The sequence below is a fragment of the Opisthorchis viverrini genome (assembly GCF_000715545.1).
Source record: "Opisthorchis viverrini unplaced genomic scaffold opera_v5_19, whole genome shotgun sequence".
Classification (NCBI taxonomy): Eukaryota; Metazoa; Platyhelminthes; class Trematoda; order Opisthorchiida; family Opisthorchiidae; genus Opisthorchis; species Opisthorchis viverrini.
Genome location: NW_008751675.1, coordinates 1,079,553 through 1,104,903, shown reverse-complemented (window position 1 = coordinate 1,104,903; position 25,351 = coordinate 1,079,553). Strand labels below are relative to the sequence as shown.

Here is a 25,351-nt window from a genome sequence, read left to right as displayed (position 1 = left end):
GTTCAGTTTCTTCTTGACGGCACTACATGAAACCTATGTTGGTATTCCCAGATTCCAGTTACATATTTGCGCTTGATTTCGGTAAAAACGTGGGTTTGAACTTTTGGCACCATATTTGTCTTGGAGGCCAACATTCCTATAATCCAGGCTAGAGTTCGTAATTGTGTCATAGCTGCGCAAGATTTGTTTGGGTCAAACTGCATCTTGTTTTTCTAGTTTTTTTTAGTGCGACTTGCAGCGTTGATCGACATATGAATGTAAGTCCATCACCAAGATGTTCAGCAGTTATGCCGTCCGAACAGGCAACGGGTGCTCTGGCAGACACCGAAAGTTGACGCCAGACTACATTTCATTCCAGCTAAGCTCAAAATAAAAGGTTCATTAAGAATGACAAATGGCGCTCAACTGGACCAATGAAACTGTGACCAAGATGCAGACGGCAGTAAATGGCGAATGGCTAAAGAAACTAGAGAACAATGAAGGGAGCAATCTACTCACGGTGCAGTCGAAAAACGGCCCTGCCGTTGGATAAGATCACGAACCAAACCACATCATTTCCCCTTCAAACCACGCTGAACCTACCCTTCCGTTTTCGCGCGATCGACTCAGACACCTTATATTCCATAGGCAAAACTATCGTAAATTCTTCTGAATTTACAATCCTTTGCTGTCTTGCCAGTCAAATTCCAATCGCAACGACCTTATCATTTTTCAGTCCATAACATGGAGGAGGGTTGAAAAATAAATCCACTTTATTTATGGATAATCATGGCGATCACTTCACATTTCCGGCAGGTGTTATTCAGGTGATATTCTGAAGCCATTTGCTTGTGTGTTGTTGCAAAAGCTTAGAATGCAAGAATGGCATAGGTTCATTTACCCTCTCTGCCCTAAACCCAATCCGAATGCCGTGGAAAGGCTTGTTGGTGCTGCTATCAATTTCTCCCCAATACAAGGACCATTGGTGAAATGACACCGAGTTTTTAATATGGAATATCGGTGCATTTCTATTTGGAAAAAGCTCACTGCACCGCAGTATAAAATCATTCTTTGAGATGTTTTGCCTCAAACAGGGAAAGCTTCTTTGGTAAATGGAACGGCTCCACCTACATGGTTGCCCTTTGCCGCGCAGGCTTCATTTACTTAACACGGGATTTTAGCTTTAATGTATGACGAATATCATTATAGTCTGTCGGATTTCCATACTTACGCTGTGACAGAAAACCATGAGCCCAGCTACGCACGCCACGTATGACACTGCACCCATATGACCAACCCATTCTTCCATCCGCCCACCTAGCCGGTTAAATGGCCTCTCCAATGAGCTTGAGGCCATGTTTTTCTAAAGAGGTTTTTAAATTCGTACCCTGGCTCTGACTTACCTCAATGTTTTTGTGATAAGGCCTCCCAAAAAGACAGCTGATGTTCACGCAAATTTCTGGCAGAGTATTTTCTATCAACCAAAATTCAGTAATCTTGATACCCGAGTAAAGTCACCTAAAACTCCTTAGTTACATTGGTAAAGAGAAAATGACTTAGAAAATTACGCCCAAAATGAAGCTTGAACGTAAAGCTGGTAGGGAAAATGCTCCGGCACAAGTACAGTATCACTAAATTAGAGGTGAAACACAGCACTTTACGGGAGGGGCTGTTGGCTGCACCCACTCACGAGAACTGAGTACGTAAAACATTTTGGCTGTGAAAGACTGGGATACCTATACAGCTTTAAATCCCCTTACAGCATACAAGGCCATCGAACTTTGGAACCTGCTGGTCTCAATAATAAGAATAACAAGTGCAGGGGAGCCAGATCTTCTGGTGGAAGGGACATGTTCATTTACCAGCACATCCGTCGACCGTCTGAAACGCCTGGATGAACTGGACAAAAACTGACAAGTTTAACAATTGTGTTCCAGATAAAAAGGTATCAAGAGATAACGAGAGCTATCTGTTTCCTGGAATGAGCACCAAATATTACCAAGGGAGGAGAGTATACAAAAAGGAAAATGCTGCATGTTTGTGTCCGAAATCTTATTAGGCCTTTTGGGGCTTCGGAGAAAAAAAGCATCGATTGGGGTTTCGGAGAAAAAAAGCATCTGCCTGATATAGGGTGGCAAAAGAGCATTACAGGGAAATGGAGTTTTAAATTGCCGCTATTAAGTAGGCTTGTTTGGTGCATTCAACTCTGTGTCGCATCAGTGGACCATGACAAGGTAAAAATATAGAGGGCCTTGAGAGTGTGCAATTACACCAAACAAAGGGGAGAGCTTGCTGGATTCGTACTGCGTCGGGATTATTGTAAACCTCACCTCTGCCGAATACTTGTAACCATTTGGATGGAAGCGAAAAAGCAGATACTTAGACATGCGGTCCTAAACAGTTAAGCCAAAATTCATCGAGAGCGTAGGATCTGCCCTGTGTAGTTATTTTTGGAGCGTTCTGCGCAGCATTTGTACAGATTTGCCTGATCTTTTATCCTAAGTGCGAGCTAATCATTCAGTTGAAAGGAACCAGCGGTTACTTCTGCTCAAAAGGGCCATCGGCTTGACTACTTAATTCATGACCTTATTTTTAAGCAAGCAAAAAGTTTGGAGTCATAAAACACAGCTTCCGGTCTTAAAAGCATCTGCATCACGAATTAACCAAGGGATTTTAAGACACCATAACCTCTCTCGGACTTGAACTATGATCCATAGCTGCAAAGCAGAAGCTTGCAGATCCTGTTATCTATTTTTAACGGGGACTCAAATTGTTCTTCACCAACAAAAATTCACGGGTTAAGCGCCTACGGTTTTACAAAACATGCATCTAATCTATGGTGGAATTTCTATAATTAGGTCGTTCAGTATCATATAGCCAGGCCACAAACGGAAACTCTCGGTGTAGCTTGCCCTGAAACTTTGGATTCTTAGATTATTTTGATGACAGGCTTTTGTCTGAACGGCTCGAGACGCTGATGTGATGCTTGCAAACTGTTCCGTTCACACAGTGAGGCTGGAGTGCTGCTGGGTGGAGGATAAGGAGACGTCAGGTGCGTAAGGTAACGAGATTGTTCACTCCCGTCCACCGGTTACACCGGATCATTTCATTCAACATTCGGTTAGCTTGCTTCGCCGAATCGTCCCGAAGAAACCCCTGGACATTTGTTGGATAAGAGGATTGATCCCACTGTACGATCCGCGTCTGCAGCTAATCATAGGATGCAAGCATTTTTTGTCCAGGAATATGTCGGTAGTCGATACTGCGACGTAGTTATCAATTTCTTCAGCGTCCTAAAGCCATAGTTTAAATATTACGTGCAGTCGTCTAACCCTCACTCGATACTCTGTGTCACAGGTGTCATCCTGGCAATTTCCTTGCGATTTACAAGCCGCCACATGTAACGGAGTCTGCACAACTAGTCCGTTTACCTAAAAGTTGAGACAAGCCAGCGTTGATATGATGTGGAAAGATGGCGGACACGGTCTGCTTACGAGAGCCTCGTCTAACCAACCGGTTTTGCAGCCTAGATAGCTTAATGATTGCTGCCCACTTGAGTTAAATAAATTCGTGAGAAAAATTGGCGTCATTTTTTGGATCGTCCCAAGAACGCTGAGAAGCCACTTGCATGATGGATTCAGGCTGTCATTAAACATTAGAATGACATGTGGACTGACCGCGACTGTGAAGGTAACACTGTTTGGTTGCCAGAAAAATTTGTGTGGCACGACAAGGTGGTGGTGGGAATGCGCGGTATCACATTCGAAAATGGGTTTAAACAGCGCCAATGACCTCTCCAGAAAGGTTGTCTACGGAAGTATTGGGCACTTCGAGTAGTTTCCAAGTGAGCATTCAAAACCAAACTGGTCGGATAGTCTGGGACAGTATCAGGAACACATGAAGAATGGATCTTTGTAGAGTCGCATCGACCCGTGTAGGTCTCTGACACAAACTCCAAATCATTCCAACTCGTTTGGGACCGAAAGTGATATACAATTGCAAGAGCGCGTACAACACAAAACTTCTGACTTACGAGGTGTACCGAGTCGGTGGTTACAGAATCGCAAAATATTGTAGGCCTAGCCTGATTAGTTTGGTCGAGTCCTCAGATTACTCGTTTTTGCGCTATTCTTCGGACACCTAGTGTTTCTAACATAACTGTCCTGCTGGCCATTTCGTAGATCAGCGGTTTGACGATCGGGGTATCTGTTTAAGTTTTCCGGATAGGGTTTGATCTCACAGTTCTAGGGCCACTAATCAGCTGGGGGCACAAATGTAAATGAGGCGTAGCGCACAAATGAAAATGAGGTGTAGCGGCGCCCTGTGTATTCTCAGGACAGGACGGTAAATTTTCTCGCTTGAGGCCTTACATGAAAGGCCTAAACAGTTTTCTAAATTGAGTCTTTGATTCATCATGGATAAATGCCGGAGGGAGGTTATTCCACGTACCAAATATCCGAAATTAGAAAAACCGCTGTCCATAAAGAGTGTGCGCTCTGGTCTTGAAAACGTCCCCACGGTCTCTGCTGTACACTAATGGGACCAACAATGTCAATCTACGGGCCTAGCTGGACGCATCTGTCAGTCACCGGGATAGTCATAATAGCACAGGGTGAAGATTTCGACGATCACAGGACGCATATCATAGCCAACGGGTTTGTGGACGAACACTCGTCCTGGCATCCCATTAGACACGGACAATGAGGGCCGCATTCTTGTCACATGCTAGGCAGACATCATTGATGCAGGATTTGAGAAGGGGTGTTATACAGGCCCCATGGAGTATCAAGAAGTCCAGGCGGGTAAGTTAATGTAGGTGTGCAAAGTCATCTGAAGGAAGACAAATGCATTTACCACCGATTTTTCGGGCAGTGCGGACGTCCTAGAAGAGAGACAGACACCGAAGTTCTTCTTGATATCTAGCTTTAGTGTAGTTTTGTCATTATTCGTTTCAAAGTCGTTTGTTGAGCCTGTTCATAACGAAATGCGGACGACTTTCCGTCATTTTTGAGGGATGTGTTTTTCCAATGACTTTCGACTGACGGTGCCGACATCCACTTGAAGTGCCACTTGAAGGCTTCAGAACTCCAAGGTTTTAGGCTCTCAGTAGAACGAGAACGCTGACTCAAAAGCGTATCCGAAAGTGCGTTGACATAGAAAGGAGAGTGGGAGGGAGGGAATCTCGAAGTAACCCAATGGAGACCGGTGCTGTCTCGGCTTCTGGTGAGGCGTCACAGTGCATGGGAGCCAAAAGCATGGTTTTTAGGGGCAAAATGACTGCAAAAGCACTTACAAAGTGGGCACCAAATCGCTCTCATGGCCATCTAGTATCTTCATAATGCCTCGAGAAGCGCTGACCGAAGAAATCTTGATGTTGACTGGCCTATATTCTGACCAATCAAGATAAGGAATTTCCTGGTCAGGAGCCGGCACACCATACACCCATTGAACCGACATGATGTTCGGTACCTCTGGGATATCCGAATCCCGGACACCTTTTTTATTTGATTACCATTCATCCGCTCGGTTGCAACTGAGTGAAAAAAGCATTTGATTACTTCGGGAACCATGGGGTTTTCCATGTTCTCTGCCTAGGATGTAAAAAAGATTACCGACAGAATGCCTCAATGGCTAATCCAACTGCTCCGAGCCTCGAGCGATTTCCGAGTGCTTCCCGAAAGACATTGCTGCGGTGTAGTTATTTGCGCTGCTCCATAAGAGATACGCCCTGGATTTTGCATGGCTTGGGAGGGGGGCGAGATTGCTCAGTGGTCTGAGCGCGAATTTACTGACCGGAAAGTCCATGGTTCGAAACCAACCTCTGCCTCTCAACTTGCCCTATCTAGGCTTGGGCGAACGCAGTATTCCGGCCCTCCTTCCTGGTGTTATGGCAGCTAGGCACCGAAAGGGTGTTACAGCTGAACGACCATTCATCCATGGCAGAACATGCTGCAGCAGATTCCGGACCACGAAAGTTGTGCAACCAGAAGCGAACGGAAACCGATGGGGATATTAGTTGAACAGCCGTACTTGGGTCTCATCCTCGTTTCAGACAGGTAGTACACATAAGCGGTTTTAGCCAAAGCACGTACCCCGTATTTATGGAAGCATCGGTACTGCCTTTTCCTAAGGAAGGACGGTTTAGAATACTTTACCTGAAAACCTCACACCCTGATCGTCCAAGAGTTGACCATAACCGTCGGTATGTTACTCAATAAAGTCGAGATGATTTTAAAACCGGAGTCTGGTGCTACTCAAAAGACATCCGCTGTGCGCAGCCGCACAAGAATTGCGACGCCAATGACTTGAATACCTCAATGGCTAATCCAACTGCTCCGAGCCTCGAGCGATTTCCGAGTGCTTCCCGAAAGACATTGCTGCGGTGTAGTTATTTGCGCTGTTCCATAAGAGATACGCCCTGGATTTTGCATGGCTTGGGAGGGGGGCGAGATTGCTCAGTGGTCTGAGCGCGAATTTACTGACCGGAAAGTCCATGGTTCGAAACCAACCTCTGCCTCTCAACTTGCCCTATCTAGGCTTGGGCGAACGCAGTATTCCGGCCCTCCTTCCTGGTGTTATGGCAGCTAGGCACCGAAAGGGTGTTACAGCTGAACGACCATTCATCCATGGCAGAACATGCTGCAGCAGATTCCGGACCACGAAAGTTGTGCAACCAGAAGCGAACGGAAACCGATGGGGATATTAGTTGAACAGCCGTACTTGGGTCTCATCCTCGTTTCAGACAGGTAGTACACATAAGCGGTTTTAGCCAAAGCACGTACCCCGTATTTATGGAAGCATCGGTACTGCCTTTTCCTAAGGAAGGACGGTTTAGAATACTTTACCTGAAAACCTCACACCCTGATCGTCCAAGAGTTGACCATAACCGTCGGTATGTTACTCAGTAAAGTCGAGTTGATTTTAAAACCGGAGTCTGGTGCTACTCAAAAGACATCCGCTGTGCGCAGCCGCACAAGAATTGCGACGCCAATGCCTTACTTCCTGCTTCTCCGGACCAGGTCGGCTACTTGTAGCCAAGTGGGTTAAACTATTGACTCATTGACTCCCGCAATGGCCCACAAAGACAGCTCTAACGACCACTGACTTGCGGTTCTGACTTTTGAGCCAGAGACTAAGGGCAGGGTCCTCGAACAAACAACCTTACATCCTCCCACTGTCTGAGGGGCCAAAGATCCAAGGTGGGCTACCTCAACGAAGCTACATTTTTTGGTTTGGTTACCCTGGAAGTGCCATTATCCTTTGCGTCCACATCACCATCGAGAGCATGAAATCAGTATTCAACACTGGTGCTTCGCTATCGTACAACTATGACAGGAGTTATTGATGGAGCTGGAGGAACCCAGCGGGCTTAATGGAACATCGGCACCAGCTCGCTATCAAAAACGAATTTAGCACGAGCTATCAAACCTCAAGCACGACTAGATGTCTCGCGTGAATAACCTGTACCAAGCACTGTTCAAAGAAGGTGGCGAGGTCTTGGTGAACAGTGATACCCATACTGCAGAAGATTTGGAACGAAAATATCAGCCGAATGGAGCTCCTCAGCTGTCATCTCAGTTTTCAAAAAGGGCGCAAGAGCGTCATTGGAAAACCATCGTGACACACAGGCTGGTATCCATCACATCCAAGGTGCTGTTTGGTATTATTTTGCACAGGTTATTCGACTACCGGGAGAAAGATCCGTGAGAATCAAGCTGGGCTTCTTCCTGGCCGGGGATGAATCGACCATTTCTTTATCTTACGTTAAGTTCTTGAACAGCACCACTGCTTCAAACGTCCCGTATTGTTTTTCTTGATCTGAAATCTGCTTTTGACTTTGTCAATCTTGAGAAAATTTGGCAGTGTCTTGCGACGAAAGATGTTCCTTCTAAAATACAAAATGCCGCTACAAGACTGGGTGAGGTCAAACCCAAACCTCATGCTTGCAAAGGAGCCCATCTATGTGGTAGATAAAATAGTTTACCTGGGCAGTTGTATGACTTCCAGTGTGCTGGCTGGAGATAAGATTATTTCTCGAATCGGGAAAGCCAGGGCAGCTCTTGTCAACCTTCGACACCCATGGCGCCTACGTGACGTGAGTTTGTCTACCAAGAACAGATTTTACACTGCGGCTGTGCGATCCACACTCCTTTAGGCTCCAGAGACGTTGCCTCCACGCACAGAGGACCTACAAATGTTTGGCCATCGGTGTCTTTGGAACATTGGGGTCTAGTGGGAAGATTGGGTTAGTAATACTGAGATACGCCAGGTGGTCCTAGGAAGAAGGAACTCTCCCGCGATAGATAAATTGTCCACGCTTCAATTGTTTCGCTGGTTAGGACATGTATTCCGCATGCCAGAGGACCATTTGTCTCGTATAACTCTTTTCGTTTAGCCCTGTACTGAGTAGAAGCGACAGAGAGGTGGTCAGTGTATGAACTGGTATCAAAGTAGGCAAACTTACCGGTAAACTGCGTCGCGTCGACAACTGCTACCTCCCAAATGAGGACCCCGGAATTCAATTCATTATTGATTAATGACACTGGCAGAAATGACCCGCGCAGCTAGTGGCACTCGCGCATCAAGGTTATTTTCTTCAATGCGTAGCTACCCAGTTCCTGAACTAATTGAACATGCCAACACAAAGCCTTGGCTGTTTCACACTGGAACCATTGTGTCCATGGTGCATGTTTATAGCTGACAAATTGTATTGATTAATTTGATGGCCAGCATACAGCCGAAGTAGTCGTTGACCATTGCCCTAACCTACCGATGTAAATCTAAGTCGACCTCCTAATTTAGGTTCAGATGCGCCGAACCTGCCTACTTGTACGTTCATGTCTCCGGCAATCAACCATATCTGAGCATTTAGCTTGCCATAACAGGGCATCCAATGCGTCTCAAAACTTGTCTTTGGTGTCAGACATACAGTCGGTTGGGGTATGAGCAGACATGACAAACAGACAACGGTCAAATTCCCACTTGTGAACCCCCCCAACGGACGTCACTAGACGAACCACACGGGAGTGGCTACCAACGAGTATCTGATCAAGCACGTGCTCTTCTACCTGGTGACATAGAACGGTGTCGATCCATGTACATCCTGCAGCAGCGACCTCTGGTTCGCCAGAGCTACGCAGCTATTAGAGTGATGGCATGGTTCACTCAGCCACCGTAACTGCCTCTTGAATTTTTGTTTCTGATATACAGCACACACCATTTTCAAGCGAGTCCAATGTATGAGCAAGACCAGCTTGTTGTCTGCTTGCCTCAGAGTTTGAACATTAGAAACGGTCAGGTATACCGGGTATCGAGACCTAAAGCTAAACTGCGGAAGGCTGTCTGTGCAGACTGACGAGCAGATATTGCTTGCAAAACAGATGCAAGACGAAGGGGTTCGTCAGTCCTAACGGACAGGCCCACAATTTTTGTGTCCTCTTTGTTACTTTATCAATCAGATTCGTTAGTTCACGGGAATGGAGAAGACAAACGACTTCGAGGAATTTATACTGTAGACAAGTGGGTCATTCTGTGATATGGAATTCAACTGAACCGGAATATAAAAAGAGCTAGCAGTCCAATGGGATGTCAGTGAGAGGCTGAAATGTAGAAACCAGGTTTCAGTATGTAATACAAATCGTTAGCAAAGTGGATTTGTTCGTTATGAGGTAGTCCTTCTGACAACAAGCAGAGCGTTGTTGATGGGATGGGTGTTGTCAACTTCAAATGGTGGTGCAACTACTCTGTCGGTCCTTGACTTCCTGCTCCGCCCGCTTTGGTGTATTAAGAGGTACAGTCTTTTATGAAGACAAGGGAAAATCATGGAAACTGTATTTATAGGGTCATCACAGAATGTTTTTTAGGATCGCACTAGAGTGTTCGTGAGATGGTGAGAAGGGCCGAGCTGTAGATGCTCGATCCAGACAGCCTAACATTCGGGATGAGATGGCTCAGTGATCACAGTGCGAATTTACTGAGCGGAAGATCCGTGGTTCGAGCCTGGCTTCTGCATCTCGACTTTTTCTGTCTAGGTTGGGCAAACTGGCAGTATCCCGCCCCCTCTCGTGCTTCTTTTGGGTGGCATGGCAGTTTGGCACCGAAAGGGTGCTACAGCTGAACTGCTTTTGAAGAGGCGATGATATTCTGGAAATTTCACCTGGACGCGTCACTAGCAGTCGGCATTCGGCCACTCAGAGCTCATCTTGGTGCTGGACAGTCAATTAGCCTGATCTGGCCAGTCGTATGCGGGTTGGGCTTCTTGGTTGCAGCAGTGCCTTACAAGGCGGAACTACGGGACAACCTACTTGATATGAGACTATTTGTCAATGCGTACTTCGTGTTGTACTACCATATATATATATATATACTATTAGACAGACAGGAGGACGATGTAATTCCTCGCCCAGAGCCTTTCGCTCAATAACCTGACCGAAAGGCAACGATGGTTGGCGCAAAGCAATGGGAGGAGCCTGCACTTTGAAGGAGAGGTCGCCACGTATGTTCCTGATGGACCAGAAGACTTGGACATCTACCCGCTGACCAACCAGATATAGGAAGCTGCTGATAAAGGAAGGTCTGCGAATGTCACATTCCACAAGGTAGCCCAGTCGGTTATGGAAGTGAACAAGTCGTCATTTTCCATAAAGTGCAGTTTTTTCACGTCGGAAAGATGCGAGTAGTCTTGTGTTGTGAACGGAAGTCGCCTTATGGTACCGGAAAACCGAAGCTCCCATGTGCAGTTGTGTTGCGTGTACCTACATTAGCGTGGGAGCCATTCTAATGACGTTGGCTCGATCAGAGTTTATTCTGCTGATACTGACCTGAGACATTTGGCAGAACCAATTTACCGAACTACACCGGGTTACTAAATGGTATTTTCCCAAACGAGGGCCTAGCTGTGAGATTTTGGTTGGGCTTATTGGTAGCCTGTTCGTCATTCGTCGGAGGGGGCTAAACAGCTAGCTAGCTCACGGTCACGACAGTTAACCAGTCCGGAGCACTCCTGGGTTAGTATCTCATTGGAGGCACTGAACTGACAGCTCATGAAGAAAATTGATCTTATGTCTCAGATGTTGTGACGATATGGTCCAGCTCATAGTTCTGCAGCATTCAAACTTAGACCTAAGTTTTCCCACTTCATCAGGGAGTTGTTTTGATTTCGGTGAAGCAGACTCGTTTGGCAATGCTCGCAGAGTGATATCCGTTGTGCTTTTTGCATCATTTATGTGTATTCTTACTTCTCATTTTCGTGTACAGAGCCCTTTCCTATCCATTCCCTAATGAGCAACCGAGAAGTGAAACGTGGCGGTGCGGACAAGGAACCCGATGTTGAACAGCTGTTTCATGCGATAGGTGAGTGTCTTGTCACGTTTATTACATTCTCATGGTCATCAGCTCGCCGAGACCCGTCCAAAAGACAAATAAAGCCAGTCGCCACCACAGCTCCGCTTGAACTGTTTGATGATTTGGACGATGATAGCGACAGTGAATTTGTCTGTGAAGATCAAGAGGATGAGGGTAAATGCAACAATTTATCCTCTTGTTATTTGTTGTGCGCAAGCAGATACGGAGCAAGAAGATAGTGATTCTGCCGACAGCTCCAGCTCGGATGAGTCAGATTCCTCGTCATCCAATGAGGACGTAGTACAAGCAAACATGATGGAATCCACAGTAGTATCCGAAAAGCCATCGGATCAGGGTGAAAATGAAGCGACGATCTCGGATAAAGAATTGGACCAATCCCGGAATCTACCGGAGGATGATCAAAGCACTTTAGCACCAGAATCGGAGGATGCCAAAGTGACGACTAATGTGTGCCTTCAGCCCGCTGTGGGAAATGTCGCGGCACTGCAGGAAAAAAAGCCAACCAATTTCCTCGTATGTATGGTCTGTTTGGGTGACAGTAACGACCCAAACGACGAACTAATCGAATGCGATGGCTGTGGGATTGTTGTTCACGAAGGTAATTCTCTCTCCAACCCCTAAAGCGTTTTCGGTTCTCAGATTGCTACAAGGTGGTTGATTCAATTTTCATGTCTAGTGGGGCCAGCTCCTCTAGCACAGACGCCTGGTTTTGTGAACCTTGTTTGGCTGGTGTTAAGAACCCGGTAGGTTACTAATTTATCAAGTGGATTCCTTAGTATTGTGAATTATGTCCAAATACTTTTGGAGCCTTCAAGCGGACTGATAACAATCGATGGGTACACCTGGTTTGCGCTCTGTACACTCCAGGCATAGCCTTCAACGATCCCGATGATCTGATGGATGTAAGTTGATCGACCCAGTAAAAAAATTGTCCGCCCCGTATCAGGTCACTTTAACCGAGCTTCCTCTGAAATCTTGGGCGTCACGCGAGTGTTCGCTCTGCGAGGAACGATTTTTCGCGTGGACCGGTGTATGTATCGGATGTGACGCTGGACTTTGTCGGACCTATTTTCATTCTACCTGGTACACTTTTATTCACGTCATTATTGATCGTCTTTTTATTTAGTGCACAGAAACATGGATTGTTGTCGGAGCCTGTGATGGATGAGGTGAGCAAACTTGTTTACCCGTAATTTCGTTCCCTAGATAATTTCATGCCCGGACCTATGTCATCAAGAGAAATAGCTAAGGGATGTTGTGATACTAACCAGTGCTGCACCACAAACAACCGTTTTTTGTCATACCCCTGACATGCCCTTTTTTCAAAGGGTGTCGGGATCAGTAGTTGCTTGAATTATGAAACCATCCCTCGTCAGAAGTTTGTAGTGGACGCTGATGGGTGTTTTCGGAAAGCAGTCGACCAACTGAACTACTACGGCTAGGGTTCGTATAGTAAAGCGAGGAGCAATTTTCATAAATGTTTGTTTGAGTTTCTAGAACTAACGAATAAAGCCACAATTAATCTGGCAAGGCATACTTACGTTGATGGAAAGTAATATAGATGCAGTGGGTACAGCAAGCACCTACATTTTTCGAAAGCCGCACTGTCTGAGCTAAACTTTGGCTCACAGGACTAGCCCGGACGTGAGTCATTTGATGAGGTGGGTTAACCGTTGTCAGGCGTAATATAGGTTGAGGTGGTCGGTTGGCTTAACACCACATGAGACATCGGACCTCTTTGAAATTCTAAACCCATGAGCCTGAGTTTGTTGATCGGCTGCATAAGCGGTGATTGTACGGTGAAAGGAGAAGCCGGTGCGCCTTCCGTTCTTGACAAATTGAGTCATGTTTGGCGTCAGGAACGAATATCAATGAATTTGAAATGCTATGTGAGGACAGTCTTACTTTATCGTTGCAAATCTTGCCTCTTTCGATCTGAAGATTACAAACGCTTCCGAATGTTTGATCATCAGTGTCTCCATAACATAGCCTGGCTTATCTGGCAGTAACATATCCCCAGTAAATAATGCGTGATGATGCCCAGATGTGTTTGTCACACTGCCCCTTCGTACATGTAGGCTCGTAGATGTGGCTCGTCGTCTCTGGGGACATAAAACTTTTTGAGTCAACTTTCCATCTTCTCCCCTTTGTTTTCATTCTTTATTATGACGCTGTTTCTTCGGTTATGTGCCGGTTGACATATTGCAATCCGTGGGGCTGGTGATGATGGCCTTAGTTGAGTTCTCCAGAAGTCTAATTATTCGGAGCGTAACAAACATACAGTTGGTCATCCTTCTTTCTCAGTCGCCAGTACTTTAAGGGTTATTTAAAACACCTGCTGCGAATTAGCCGAGCTGTCTTCGTGCTGCTGATCTTCAGATATCTTCTTTCCTGGTTGCTTGCGGTGACCTACTCCATCCTTCTCATGACCTCTATAGGGTGGTTACCTAAACCACAATGCTGTTTACGATGTTGATGACATTTGGCGAACAGTCCTTTTCACGTGGAGTTACTGAAGTTTTCGACATATAAAGTCGTGTCATTTAGTAACTCAAATTAATAAAGTATGAGTCAGCAGGAAAGTATCTTTACTGTTACGGCTATTCCCGCTCGGGAGTTGTCAGCACGTCTATTTTTATTCTAAATTGTGGAAGTTTTTTGTCGAGCGCTTGTTATGGGGGATCGCTCACCTTGACCTAGCCGAGGTATGATTGTTAATCTTAGAAAATTAAATTCACTAAGCTTACCTGTTTTTCCACAAGTGAATACAACACTGTTCGGCACGTAGGAATTTCAGACCTTTTTGTATTCACGTCAATCTCGTTTGTCTCTCCAAGGCTTTTCTGGTTGGTCCACACCAGAACTGAGAGGTCGTGGATTCGGGTCTCATCCGTTTTGGGCTCATCAGCAGTGTATGTCCTTGGCCGCTTTGAATGCGCCCAATCAGAGAGGAACTGTTCAAACAAGCAACCAGACACCATTAGAAAACTGTCCAAACACATCCATCTTGGTTTTGTCAAGTAGGCTGATGTGGTAACAAATGCACCACATTCACTGGTTTCCAGTCAAGCTAAATTTCCAAAGGCATTCGGGTGATTGAAGCTCTTTATGTCCCTCAAGCGTTTGCTCGGCGGACTGGTAGGATGAAGTACCTTTGTTCTCACTGGACTTCCACGGTAATTTGCGAGTTGAAGGGATTTGAAGGTTTGTTTTTGTCTGTATCGATCCGGATAGAGCGTAAAGTAGCTTTGGATAAGTGGGTCGTAAACAATTCAAATCCATTTTCCGGCAGGGATATACCGCCAGGAAGCTTACTAAATGTCATGTGAACAACATCATCTGTCTGCCGACATCTTTTGTCTTTGTGCGTCTTCAGCCAATTCTTAAACCGATGAAGTCAAGTTCCTTATCCATTCGTTGATACGTCATTTCCTCATCCTGCCTGTTATCGCAGAATACAGCGGACCCATTCTTTGCCCACTGCCGCCAACACACGGATAAGGTGGTGGCTCGCCAGCGGCGTCGGAACTATCTTGCTGCCATGAGTAGATGGCGTTGGAAGCGAAATCAGATATCCGAAGCCGCCGCCAGCATGTCACCTGGATTGTTGAACTCCCCAGACTTACGTCACTCCTTAACTTCCACTAACGAAACAATGGCGCAACTGGAGCCACGCGTCCAACGGAAGCTTGATCAGTTCCGTTCGTTGTATGAAGAATTGCTGAAAGTACGCGACAAACCTTACGGTAAGTGTGAGCTAACGCGCTGGCTGAGACCGCCCCCGATTTTCATCTTTTCATCTATTCGTATTCTTTAACTTTCAGTACCTACCACCAAAACACCGTTGTTACTCGAACATTCTCCTTTGGCAATGCGGCTTTTTGTACTGAAAGCCAAACGTTTGCAGTTGCCACTAGAACTAACCGGCCAGTCGGCCATAAACGATTCCAGCAAGGCTCCACCCTCCGGCTATCCAATCTTCTCGCCAGATTTCATTTCTTATTTCTTCGGTAAGTAGATGACACTCAACTGCCACAGGCTTAGTGTTATACATCCCTGTTGTAATTATAAAAACTCATTAGTTTGTTAAGTTGAGCGTCTTCAGGTTCTTTCTCTTGATATTTTTGATTGTTGACCTTTTTTTCCCGATGTAGCAGTTCATCCATCGGTGGTTATCATCTGGCATAGGTAGGTCCTCGTCGCAGTGACCGCACTGCCTCGATGAGCGTGCTGAACCAGATGTGGGAGGGAAGTTGTTTCTGGCCATACGTCAAAGCATACAAAGATGTTGGAATTATAAAAACTCATTAGTTTGTTAAGTTGAGCGTCTTCAGGTTCTTTCTCTTGATATTTTTGATTGTTGACCTTTTTTTCCCGATGTAGCAGTTCATCCATCGGTGGTTATCATCTGGCATAGGTAGGTCCTCGTCGCAGTGAACGCACTGCCTCGATGAGCGTGCTGAACCAGATGTGGGAGGGAAGTTGTTTCTGGCCACACGTCAAAGCATGCAAAGATGTTGGAAGCAAGTTAGGTGGAATGTCGATGGGGCGCTGAACCCCTAACGCACTGCACGCTATCGAACGGCGTGCGAGCCTTGAACAGGTTACATACAGGTAACCTTTGTATGTGGCATACTCGAACACACAAATCGATGCTCGGGATAGCGCACTAAGTATGTGCTCCACGGAGCCGGCCTGTCTCTTTGAATTAGTCGGTCGCCACTCAGTTCGAAACTGTCGACTACTGGTCGGGTCTCCATAGAGTCTTACCAGGGTAATCGTTGAGTTGGTTTCAACTCGGTTCATCCACTTTCGTTCGCTTGCTGTGTGGCTGAGTTGTGTGAGATGATTATCAATAGCCCACCAGATATCCAGTGTTACTTGGGTTCAGCATATTGCAACAGAAGTTACATCAAGACCTGTAACTTGTTGATTTTAGTCCTATAGATAGAATCGGAAGATGTGAAGACCACAACTTTGGGCCCATGCATTTATGTGAAGGTGAGGCTCACATCTCGATTAGCTCATGTGACTTACGTGAACGGTAAGGATGGATGAGAATGAGCAGGTCCAGTTGGCTCTGAAACCAATCCAGATGTTATCGAAACAGCACAGTGCTATCCGAATTATCCTCCCATCTTGAACCGTAGCACCCGTCTGTGTCTCTAGCCCGACTGTACCCAAAATTCTGACCACAGATCGGATGCGAAGATTGGGAATGAAATCGTCCTCATAACTCCTAGTAGAAAACGCCACGAAATATGAGTATACATGCGTTGAATTTATGGTAAACTAGTAGTGACCGTACACAATAGCAGTTCGCCTCGGTCTCTTTGACCACGACAGTTCTCCCACCATTCCATGCAGGCCCATTAAGTTGTTGGGATGCAGCACTGCATTGGAGCCGACAGCCGGTTTTTGTTCATGTTCCCTTGTGAGGCCATCGTCTGGTAGCCACAGTAAGAACAAAAAGTGTCATTCTTGGAGGTCAAACGGCCACAACATGAAGTTTCTTATAGAAAATGAATTTTTATCCGGGGTGTCTGGGTGGTTCGTTCTCAAGTGAGGCACATCCTATCGGTTTGTACTGTGGCCTGTGCAGGAAGTGACCTTCACTTGGGTGTATTCCCTCCAAACGACGCTGTCGTTCCCTTTTTATCCTTCAGAACGCGAGAAACGAATTGCTGAAGTTATGAAGCGTATCTCTGCGTTGCAAGACACACAAAGAGAACTACAGATTTCGGATGCCAGTGCTTCACATAGTTACAATTCCGTGAGTTTCCCCTTTCCACGTTACAGTTATCCTCTCGCATGAAGACCGGAAACACTGAAAGCGATACTTATCTGAAAACGTCTCTCTAAGAACAAGGAAGTTGTTCTGCTTTGTCCTTTTTGGGGTTATTTCTATGGTGATTCACTTATTATCTCAGCAAAATAGTTTCAGCGCAGAATTTTTTTATTGTTGTATTAGCTCATCTGACGAGCTTATGAGTTAATGTGGCGTCTTTACAAAGAGTACCTTTTTCTCTCAAGATCAATTTGACTTCCGTCTATTGGCTACAGATCATGTACTATGAGTACATTGGCTTCAGCTGCTACTATTTCGGTCACCGGAAAGTGGGAGAGCTTGGGATATACACCCAAGCTTTGGATGCGATGTCATGCTTAGTTTGTTCGGGAACCTAGGTAGCTATGCATCGAAAGCGATAGCTTTATGGAGATGAGCTAAAGCCATGTCACCGGAAGAGAGCTTGGGATATACACCCAAGCTTTGGATGCGATGTCATGCTTAGTTTGTTCGGGAACCTAGGTAGCTATGCATCGAATCGAATAGCTTTATGGAGATGAGCTAAAGCCATTTCAACGAAGTCTTTTTTAAGGAAATTTAGCTCTCTTTACGAGGGGATGATTTTTGCACCACGTGATAGTGGCTGTATGTGACTTGAGTGGAACAGCCAACAGTTTTCCGTGCACCACACCAGTCGTTTTCTCGGTTTCGGACAGAACCTATTCAGCTCTTTGAATGTTCAGCTACTCATGAGTAGCGAAAATACACAGTTATGATTTTCACCCATGGGGTCAAGCACCGTGGGTTCAGGCATTGGAATCCGCCTTTATCTACCTCATGGTATCTTTTGGTTGGCTTGTAAATAGAGAAGCACTTTGTTATGTACATTCGTCGAGGTACTTCGGTTATAAACCGCTGCCATCAGAAACTGATACACTGACCTACGAGCCGCTTCGAGTTCTGCATTCTCATCACCAAGATTAGCTTTAGCTCTCAGTTTAATTGCGATTATTTTTTCCAGATATCCAGCCAACTGGACAGTCTCGTCACGAGACGAAACACACTGCGTTCACAGTTCTGTCGGATTATGTCCAGTTTACAGCAACTGGTTCCTGTGAGTTTTCCTGTCTTCCGTCTAGGTGTCTGCTTTTTTTGGCGGTTATCCATTTGGTCGACTTGATTCATTTGTGGCGAGCAATACGGCTGATGCAGTGTATCTGTATTCGTTTCCAGGTATGATAGTTCAGTGGTTAAGGTGTGAATACCGGAAGGTCTGCAGTTCGAACCCAACTTCGACATCTTGACTACTCTTATCTAGGCAACCTTACAATATCTGAGCCCTCGTGCTTCCTTCGGGTACCATGACAGCTAGGCACCTAAAGGATGGTGCAACCGAACAGCAATTCCAAGGAGTGACTCCACACATCAGTTCCTTCCACGTTGTCTGGTAACAATGGAAAGGAAAATATACCCGGGTGTCTTCCTTAGAAGAACCGTTGAATACGCATGGTAGAGACTTGCTTACTTGACTATGCTACTTAAACAGAATGGTCATCCTGACAAGTTCCTCGAAAAGTACTTAGTCACATCCATGAAATGATGGTAAACGTGTAAGAGTTACTCATCAGATCGCATTTTAAAACTGTCACTCACGGTGAACGAACCCCAAGTTGACTTTCAGTAGCCACTACTCAAGCCTTTTGTCAATCGAGGCATAGTTGTCCGGTTTCTCGGAGACTGGTTTTCTCCGATGTACGCAGTTATTTGTTTCATTGAATGTCTGTGAATACTACTCTGTTTGTCTGAACAAAGGTTGGCAGAAAGCGATCCGAAGTGCAATGCGTTTAGTCAACACAAAGGACATCTACTTCCGAGTTAGTTTTCAACTTCATCCTCTGTGTGTCGTTTCCAGTGTCCTTGGCAATCCGCTATGTCGGTGGCAGCTAACTTAAGGCTAACTTGAGGATTCTAATAGGAATATTTGGTGTGATACGTGGTCCACATATTGATGATTTCCTTCAGAGTACAAACTTATTGACCGGCACTTTGTTAACTCAGTCACTTTATTTATTTCACGTGCAGATACACGAGCTCTGTGGGAAATTTCCCAAAAAACATCCATACGCTCCACTAATCCATCATCATTATATGTGGATCGTTATCAAAACGCTTTCGACTTTCTTCTGATTAAAGTTTCTCTTCTGAGTGGATTTTGGAACGCCTTCCATCCTTTTGTCTTGAGTGGGAGATGCACTTAGACCCTTTCCGTGCACCCCTACTCAAAGCAAACAAATTCTAAATGCTATCTTATTTTACTCTGCTTCTGAATACGACCGGTCTCACGGTTGAATAAGCCGTTCACCGAAGATGTTCATGGGCTTTCACGGAAATCCATTCGGTGTTTGAGTGTGTCTCTAGCCCTTTCGATCTGCCATGGAGCAGGAGACTTACCGAGGACTCCAAAATGGTGATTCACTTATTATCTCAGCAAAATAGTTTCAGCGCAGAATTTTTTTTATTGTTGTATTAGCTCATCTGACGAGCTTATGAGTTAATGTGGCGTCTTTACAAAGAGTACCTTTTTCTCTCAAGATCAATTTGACTTCCGTCTATTGGCTACAGATCATGTACTATGAGTACATTGGCTTCAGCTGCTACTATTTCGGTCACCGGAAAGTGGGAGAGCTTGGGATATACACCCAAGCTTTGGATGCGATGTCATGCTTAGTTTGTTCGGGAACCTAGGTAGCTATGCATCGAAAGCGATAGCTTTATGGAGATGAGCTAAAGCCATTTCAACGAAGTCTTTTTTAAGGAAATTTAGCTCTCTTTACGAGGGGATGATTTTTGCACCACGTGATAGTGGCTGTATGTGACTTGAGTGGAACAGCGAACAGTTTTCCGTGCACCACACCAGTCGTTTTCTCGGTTTCGGACAGAACCTATTCAGCTCTTTGAATGTTCAGCTACTCATGAGTAGCGAAAATACACAGTTATGATTTTCACCCATGGGATCGAGCACCGTGGGTTCAGGCATTGGAATCCGCCTTTATCTACCTCATGGTATCTTTTGGTTGGCTTGTAAATAGAGAAGCACTTTGTTATGTACATTCGTCGAGGTACTTCGGTTATAAACCGCTGCCATCAGAAACTGATACACTGACCTACGAGCCGCTTCGAGTTCTGCATTCTCATCACCAAGATTAGCTTTAGCTCTCAGTTTAATCGCGATTGTTTTTTCCAGATATCCAGCCAACTGGACAGTCTCGTCACGAGACGAAACACACTGCGTTCACAGTTCTGTCGGATTATGTCCAGTTTACAGCAACTGGTTCCTGTGAGTTTTCCTGTCTTCCGTCTAGGTGTCTGCTTTTTTTGGCGGTTATCCATTTGGTCGACTTGATTCATTTGTGGCGAGCAATACGGCTGATGCAGTGTATCTGTATTCGTTTCCAGGTATGATAGTTCAGTGGTTAAGGTGTGAATACCGGAAGGTCTGCAGTTCGAACCCAACTTCGACATCTTGACTACTCTTATCTAGGCAACCTTACAATATCTGAGCCCTCGTGCTTCCTTCGGGTACCATGACAGCTAGGTACCTAAAGGATGGTGCAACCGAACAGCAATTCCAAGGCCTGACTCCGCACATCAGTTCCTTCCACGTTGTCTGGTAACAATGGAAAGGAAAATATATCCGGGTGTCTTCCTTAGAAGAACCGTTGAACACGCATGGTAGAGACTTGCTTACTTGACTATGCTACTTAAACAGAATGGTCATCCTGACAAGTTCCTCGAAAAGTACTTAGTCACATCCATGAAATGATGGTAAACGTGTAAGAGTTACTCATCAGATCGCATTTTAAAACTGTCACTCACGGTGAACGAACCCCAAGTTGACTTTCAGTAGCCACTACTCAAGCCTTTTGTCAACCGAGGCATAGTTGTCCAGTTTCTCGGAGACTGGTTTTCTGCGATGTACGCAGTTGTTTGTTTCATTGTATGTCTGTGAATACTACTCTCTTTGTTTGAAGCAGAAAGCGTCCGAAGTGCAATGCGTTTAGTCAACACAAAGGACATCTACTTCCGAGTTAGTTTTCAACTTCATCCTCTGTGTGTCGTTTCCAGTGTCCTTGGCAATCCGCTATGTCGGTGGCAGCTAACTTAAGGCTAACTTGAGGATTCTAATAGGAATGTTTGGTGTGATACGTGGTCCACATATTGATGATCTCCTTCAGAGTACAAACTTATTGATCGGTACTTTGTTAACTCCGTCACTTTATTTATTTCACGTGCAGATACACGAGCTCTGTGGGAAATTTCCCAAAAAACATCCATACGCTCCACTAATCCATCATCATTATATGTGGATCGTTATCAAAACGCTTTCGACTTTCTTCTGATTAAAGTTTCTCTTCTGAGTGGATTTTGGAACGCCTTCCATCCTTTTGTCTTGAGTGGGAGATGCACTTAGACCCTTTCCGTGCACCCCTACTCAAAGCAAACAAATTCTAAATGCTATCTTATTTTACTCTGCTTCTGAATACGACCGGTCTCACGGTTGAATAAGCCGTTCACCGAAGATGTTCATGGGCTTTCACGGAAATCCATTCGGTGTTTGAGTGTGTCTCTAGCCCTTTCGATCTGCCATGGAGCAGGAGACTTACCGAGGACTCCAAAAACAATCGTATCTGTCCTGCTTGGAATCAAGGTTCGACTAGCTTTTTTGAACAAACGAATAGTGTACCGTCACACAGGTTGTGGTACCTGATGCTCGCTTCCTCCGTCTCAGTTACCACCTTTGATTGCCGGACCACGTGTAGTGAGCAGCTTCTTGCCACCGATCCATGGCTCTTTCAACGTAGTGGTTTTGTCGGCGACACCTTCCTCTTACAGAAGACCCTGTTCGTTTGAATGACTAGGGATTCTAGGTCCCCTTTCTCTCTAGTTTTTTTGGACTGTTTTCTCACTTCAGGACTATCGATAACTTATGTATGGATTTCGGTGCTTTTGCTTCTCCGTTTTCACCCGTTTTCAGGAAATCAAACCCTCATCCTTGTTGGAACCGGTGCTTGCAGAGTCCGCAGTCTCTGCAGAAGTTAAAACCGAAGCAGAACACTCATCGTTAGAGGTTCAGAGTAGGAATGGACCGCGTTTTGGCCGAGTCTCCATTGGTCGGAAGGCTGTTCATGCGACAGATTCCACGACGCCCGGTGTTCACCGAGGGATTAAACGACGTGGTACCACACTTAGCCCCACTTCCAACAAACATGGCATGTTTGTGGACAAAGAGCGTGTCCTTAGTCGGGCCAGTGGTGCAGTCACTGACAGCGTCATTCTCGAGTACGTTCATCTCTCCTCTCACGTGTCAAACTAAATGATGGGGCCAGTTTAGTCTCCTAGCTCGATTACCTGAGGAGCGCTTTTTTGTAACAATTCAGCAGGGACGAGGTAAACCAGTTTCACCTCACGCCTGTATTTTAATGCAGACTTTCTGTAAGCAATGACACTTATTGATTTTTGAAGAAGGAGCTTGTGGTTCCAGTGACAGATTGAGCAATCTGACAGGTGCTCACTGAAAAGCCATGATTAAGCAGTACTCCATTCGAAGCGCATCGTCTGGTCTGACCAAAACAGCCTTTTTTTTTTGGGAGGGGGGAGATGCTCTCTATTAGGGGTGGGGTACAGACTTTGAAGCACGGTAACATTCTTCTGTGCAGTGATGTTTGACATCAACCACTTTGAAGGAGAAATTCATCGCCGAGCTGTTCCGTTAATTTATTGGAAACAGGACTTGTGACGAGTAACAGAAACGTGGTCAAGCACCCGTGTGATCACATCGTCCAGGGAACAAAGAACTAAGGACGTAGGACGCTTTCAGCGTATACTTTTGCCTGCATACATGCGATTTCTGCGACAGGCCGCTCCTCGGTTCTCGTTCCTCTGACATCTTCTAGTTCCTTGTTGGTTTTTGTGCACTTTTGCAGTGACATTCAGGGGGTGTATTGAAACACTGAAGCCTGATTCGAAGCTCGTTCCCTAGATAAAACTACGGGTTTCTTGTCAATTGCTCATTTGTTTTGGGTTTTGCGCTGTTTCACAACCTTGTACAAGCCCCAGATTCCAGAACTGGTTCATGTAATGCTGATTTGGACGGTGCCCTCAGACTGACCGAGTTAAGAAATGTGTCTGTTAAGAAATGGGTCTTGAAATATGTACTCAAGCTGCGACAATTTTTTTAGACGGACTTACCTTTGGTGCATTTTTGCATATGCATACGGGTTCTGTAATATTGATTTACTGGAATGGGTGGTCCCTGTCGCCAAAAACTGTTTTGCAGACGTTCTACCCAAAAGTGCGAACTTCTATGGATGCAGTGACACATCCAGAAACACTTGGAGCATGACGGCAAAGCCTGTATATGGCTGTAACCGATTTGTTGATATCGCGGGTTAGACGAGATGAGGTTCGCAGTGATAATGATAAAAAACGCACAAGCGCTCTTTCAATGCCGAGTATTAAAACTGTTTTGCGGTCGTTCTACCCAAAAGTGCGAACTTCTATGGATGCAGTGACACATCCAGAAACACTTGGAGCATGACGGCAAAGCCTGTATATGGCTGTAACCGATTTGTTGATATCGCGGGTTAGACGAGGTGAGGTTCACAGTGATAATGATAAAGAACGCACAAGCGCTCTTTCAATGCCGAGTATTGAAGGATATCGGATAGCCTGTAACTGTTGCATTTAGCCAAAGTTAATTGCAAAATCGATGATTAGTATCTTGAACGGTGTTGACGTTCCCGGCTGAACAGAAGCAGAGGAAGTCAGGGTTGATCTTTTGTCTGCTTTGCAGATGTTTTGTCTGTCATGGCCTGCAAGATCAACACCTGATCACCAAATGCGATACGTGTAGTAAGGCTTTTCATTTGGCCTGCCTGGATCCGCCACTGTTACGCATGCCCAAACGGAGCCGACTCTATGGTTGGTGAGTTTCCTATATGGTCGCTGACTTTATTCTTTTGTGATCAACTTCTGTTCTCCAGATTTGGGAGACCCGCCGAAGCTTATCTGTACAAGTCCAGCTTACATGATTTGTATGGCTTTTAATTCATACCGTATCCAAATTCGCCAGCCGTAACCTTCATCCTTGTTTCATTGTCACCTTTGTCTCACTGGTTCTAGCTGTGTCGATCAAATATACAGCGACCGTCAGCTCCTATAAAATGTTCGCATGCCGAAGGTTGACAACCGTTGTATTTTCGGACGTAGAGCAACATTAGACTCTGTAGATAAAACTGCTTTATAGAGTTGTGTGCTAAAATGGCAATATGTGTGAATACTAAAGACAGTTTACTATCAAATTTCAGAGGGGAAAGTCAGGGCTTTCGATCGGCTTTTGTCGCTTTTTCGCCGGAGGCGATAAGGCTGTTCTAACCGTCCGTTCGCAATCGACCGCATAATCTTCAGTACATCGAAAGGTCAGCCTATCGGGGGGCGTCGGATTTCTTACCGAAAATATGGCTGATGACATCCACTTAATAATTTGCACAGTTCATGAAATATTTCTTCTCCTAGATCGCGTGACGATTGTGGCGGGGGGGGGGGGCATGCACTTCGCCTCTTCGCGATGCAGGGAACAACCACATGATTGTCAGGGACCTGAGTCTGTTCTCACTAGAGGAGGCCAAACGTGGTTGGCAGCTTCATGTACTCAGGAGATCCCGTCTGTGCAGTTTATGAAGAAGTGATCTCATCTCGCACTCCATTTTTAAACACTTGCGGAAGTAACTAGCTTTTCGACTTCTGCCAAAAAGTCGAGTTTTCCATACCATCGTCTTGAAACTTGGTCTCTCCAATTAAACGGTTTCCCCCGGGTGTTTTAGAATAGTTGTCCACGTACGTGATGGCAATAGTGTATGGGCAACCATCTGATAAGGTAGAATGTGTTCCGCATCGACGGTCTCTTCGTGAACGAGATTTTCCGTTGCACCAATTGGGGTAGCTTGGGCAAAACCACCTAGCGCTTGCTCTGTCCAATCCCATCGATACCTGGTAAGTGTGATTAGAAGAAGGAAGAAGAGCAACAGAACATCACTTGGCAAACAGCAATCAAGGAAAACAAGACCAGATCATCCGCTTAGGAACGAACCCTTACTTCATGCATGAGCCGTGAGGATCCCGTTGTGATTGTTTAAAGACCATGTTTAAAGACTATGAATC

General features: G+C 45.5%; 1 protein-coding gene across 1 annotated transcript in view; it reads left to right on the top strand.

Annotated features, from left to right (window-relative positions):
- T265_01747 (hypothetical protein) overlaps positions 1–25,351 on the top strand; it is a gene marked incomplete at both ends in the record, with an annotated part of 46,757 nt that overhangs the window by 10,963 nt on the left and 10,443 nt on the right. The window contains 12 exons of the mRNA XM_009165837.1: positions 11,236–11,331; positions 11,374–11,496; positions 11,543–11,941; positions 11,983–12,086; positions 12,120–12,245; positions 12,477–12,512; positions 14,798–15,089; positions 15,168–15,353; positions 17,010–17,116; positions 18,153–18,245; positions 20,376–20,468; positions 22,167–22,471. Of these exons, the coding sequence (XP_009164101.1) occupies positions 11,236–11,331; positions 11,374–11,496; positions 11,543–11,941; positions 11,983–12,086; positions 12,120–12,245; positions 12,477–12,512; positions 14,798–15,089; positions 15,168–15,353; positions 17,010–17,116; positions 18,153–18,245; positions 20,376–20,468; positions 22,167–22,471 (1,960 nt within the window). The remainder of the gene's footprint in view (positions 1–11,235; positions 11,332–11,373; positions 11,497–11,542; positions 11,942–11,982; positions 12,087–12,119; positions 12,246–12,476; positions 12,513–14,797; positions 15,090–15,167; positions 15,354–17,009; positions 17,117–18,152; positions 18,246–20,375; positions 20,469–22,166; positions 22,472–25,351) is intronic.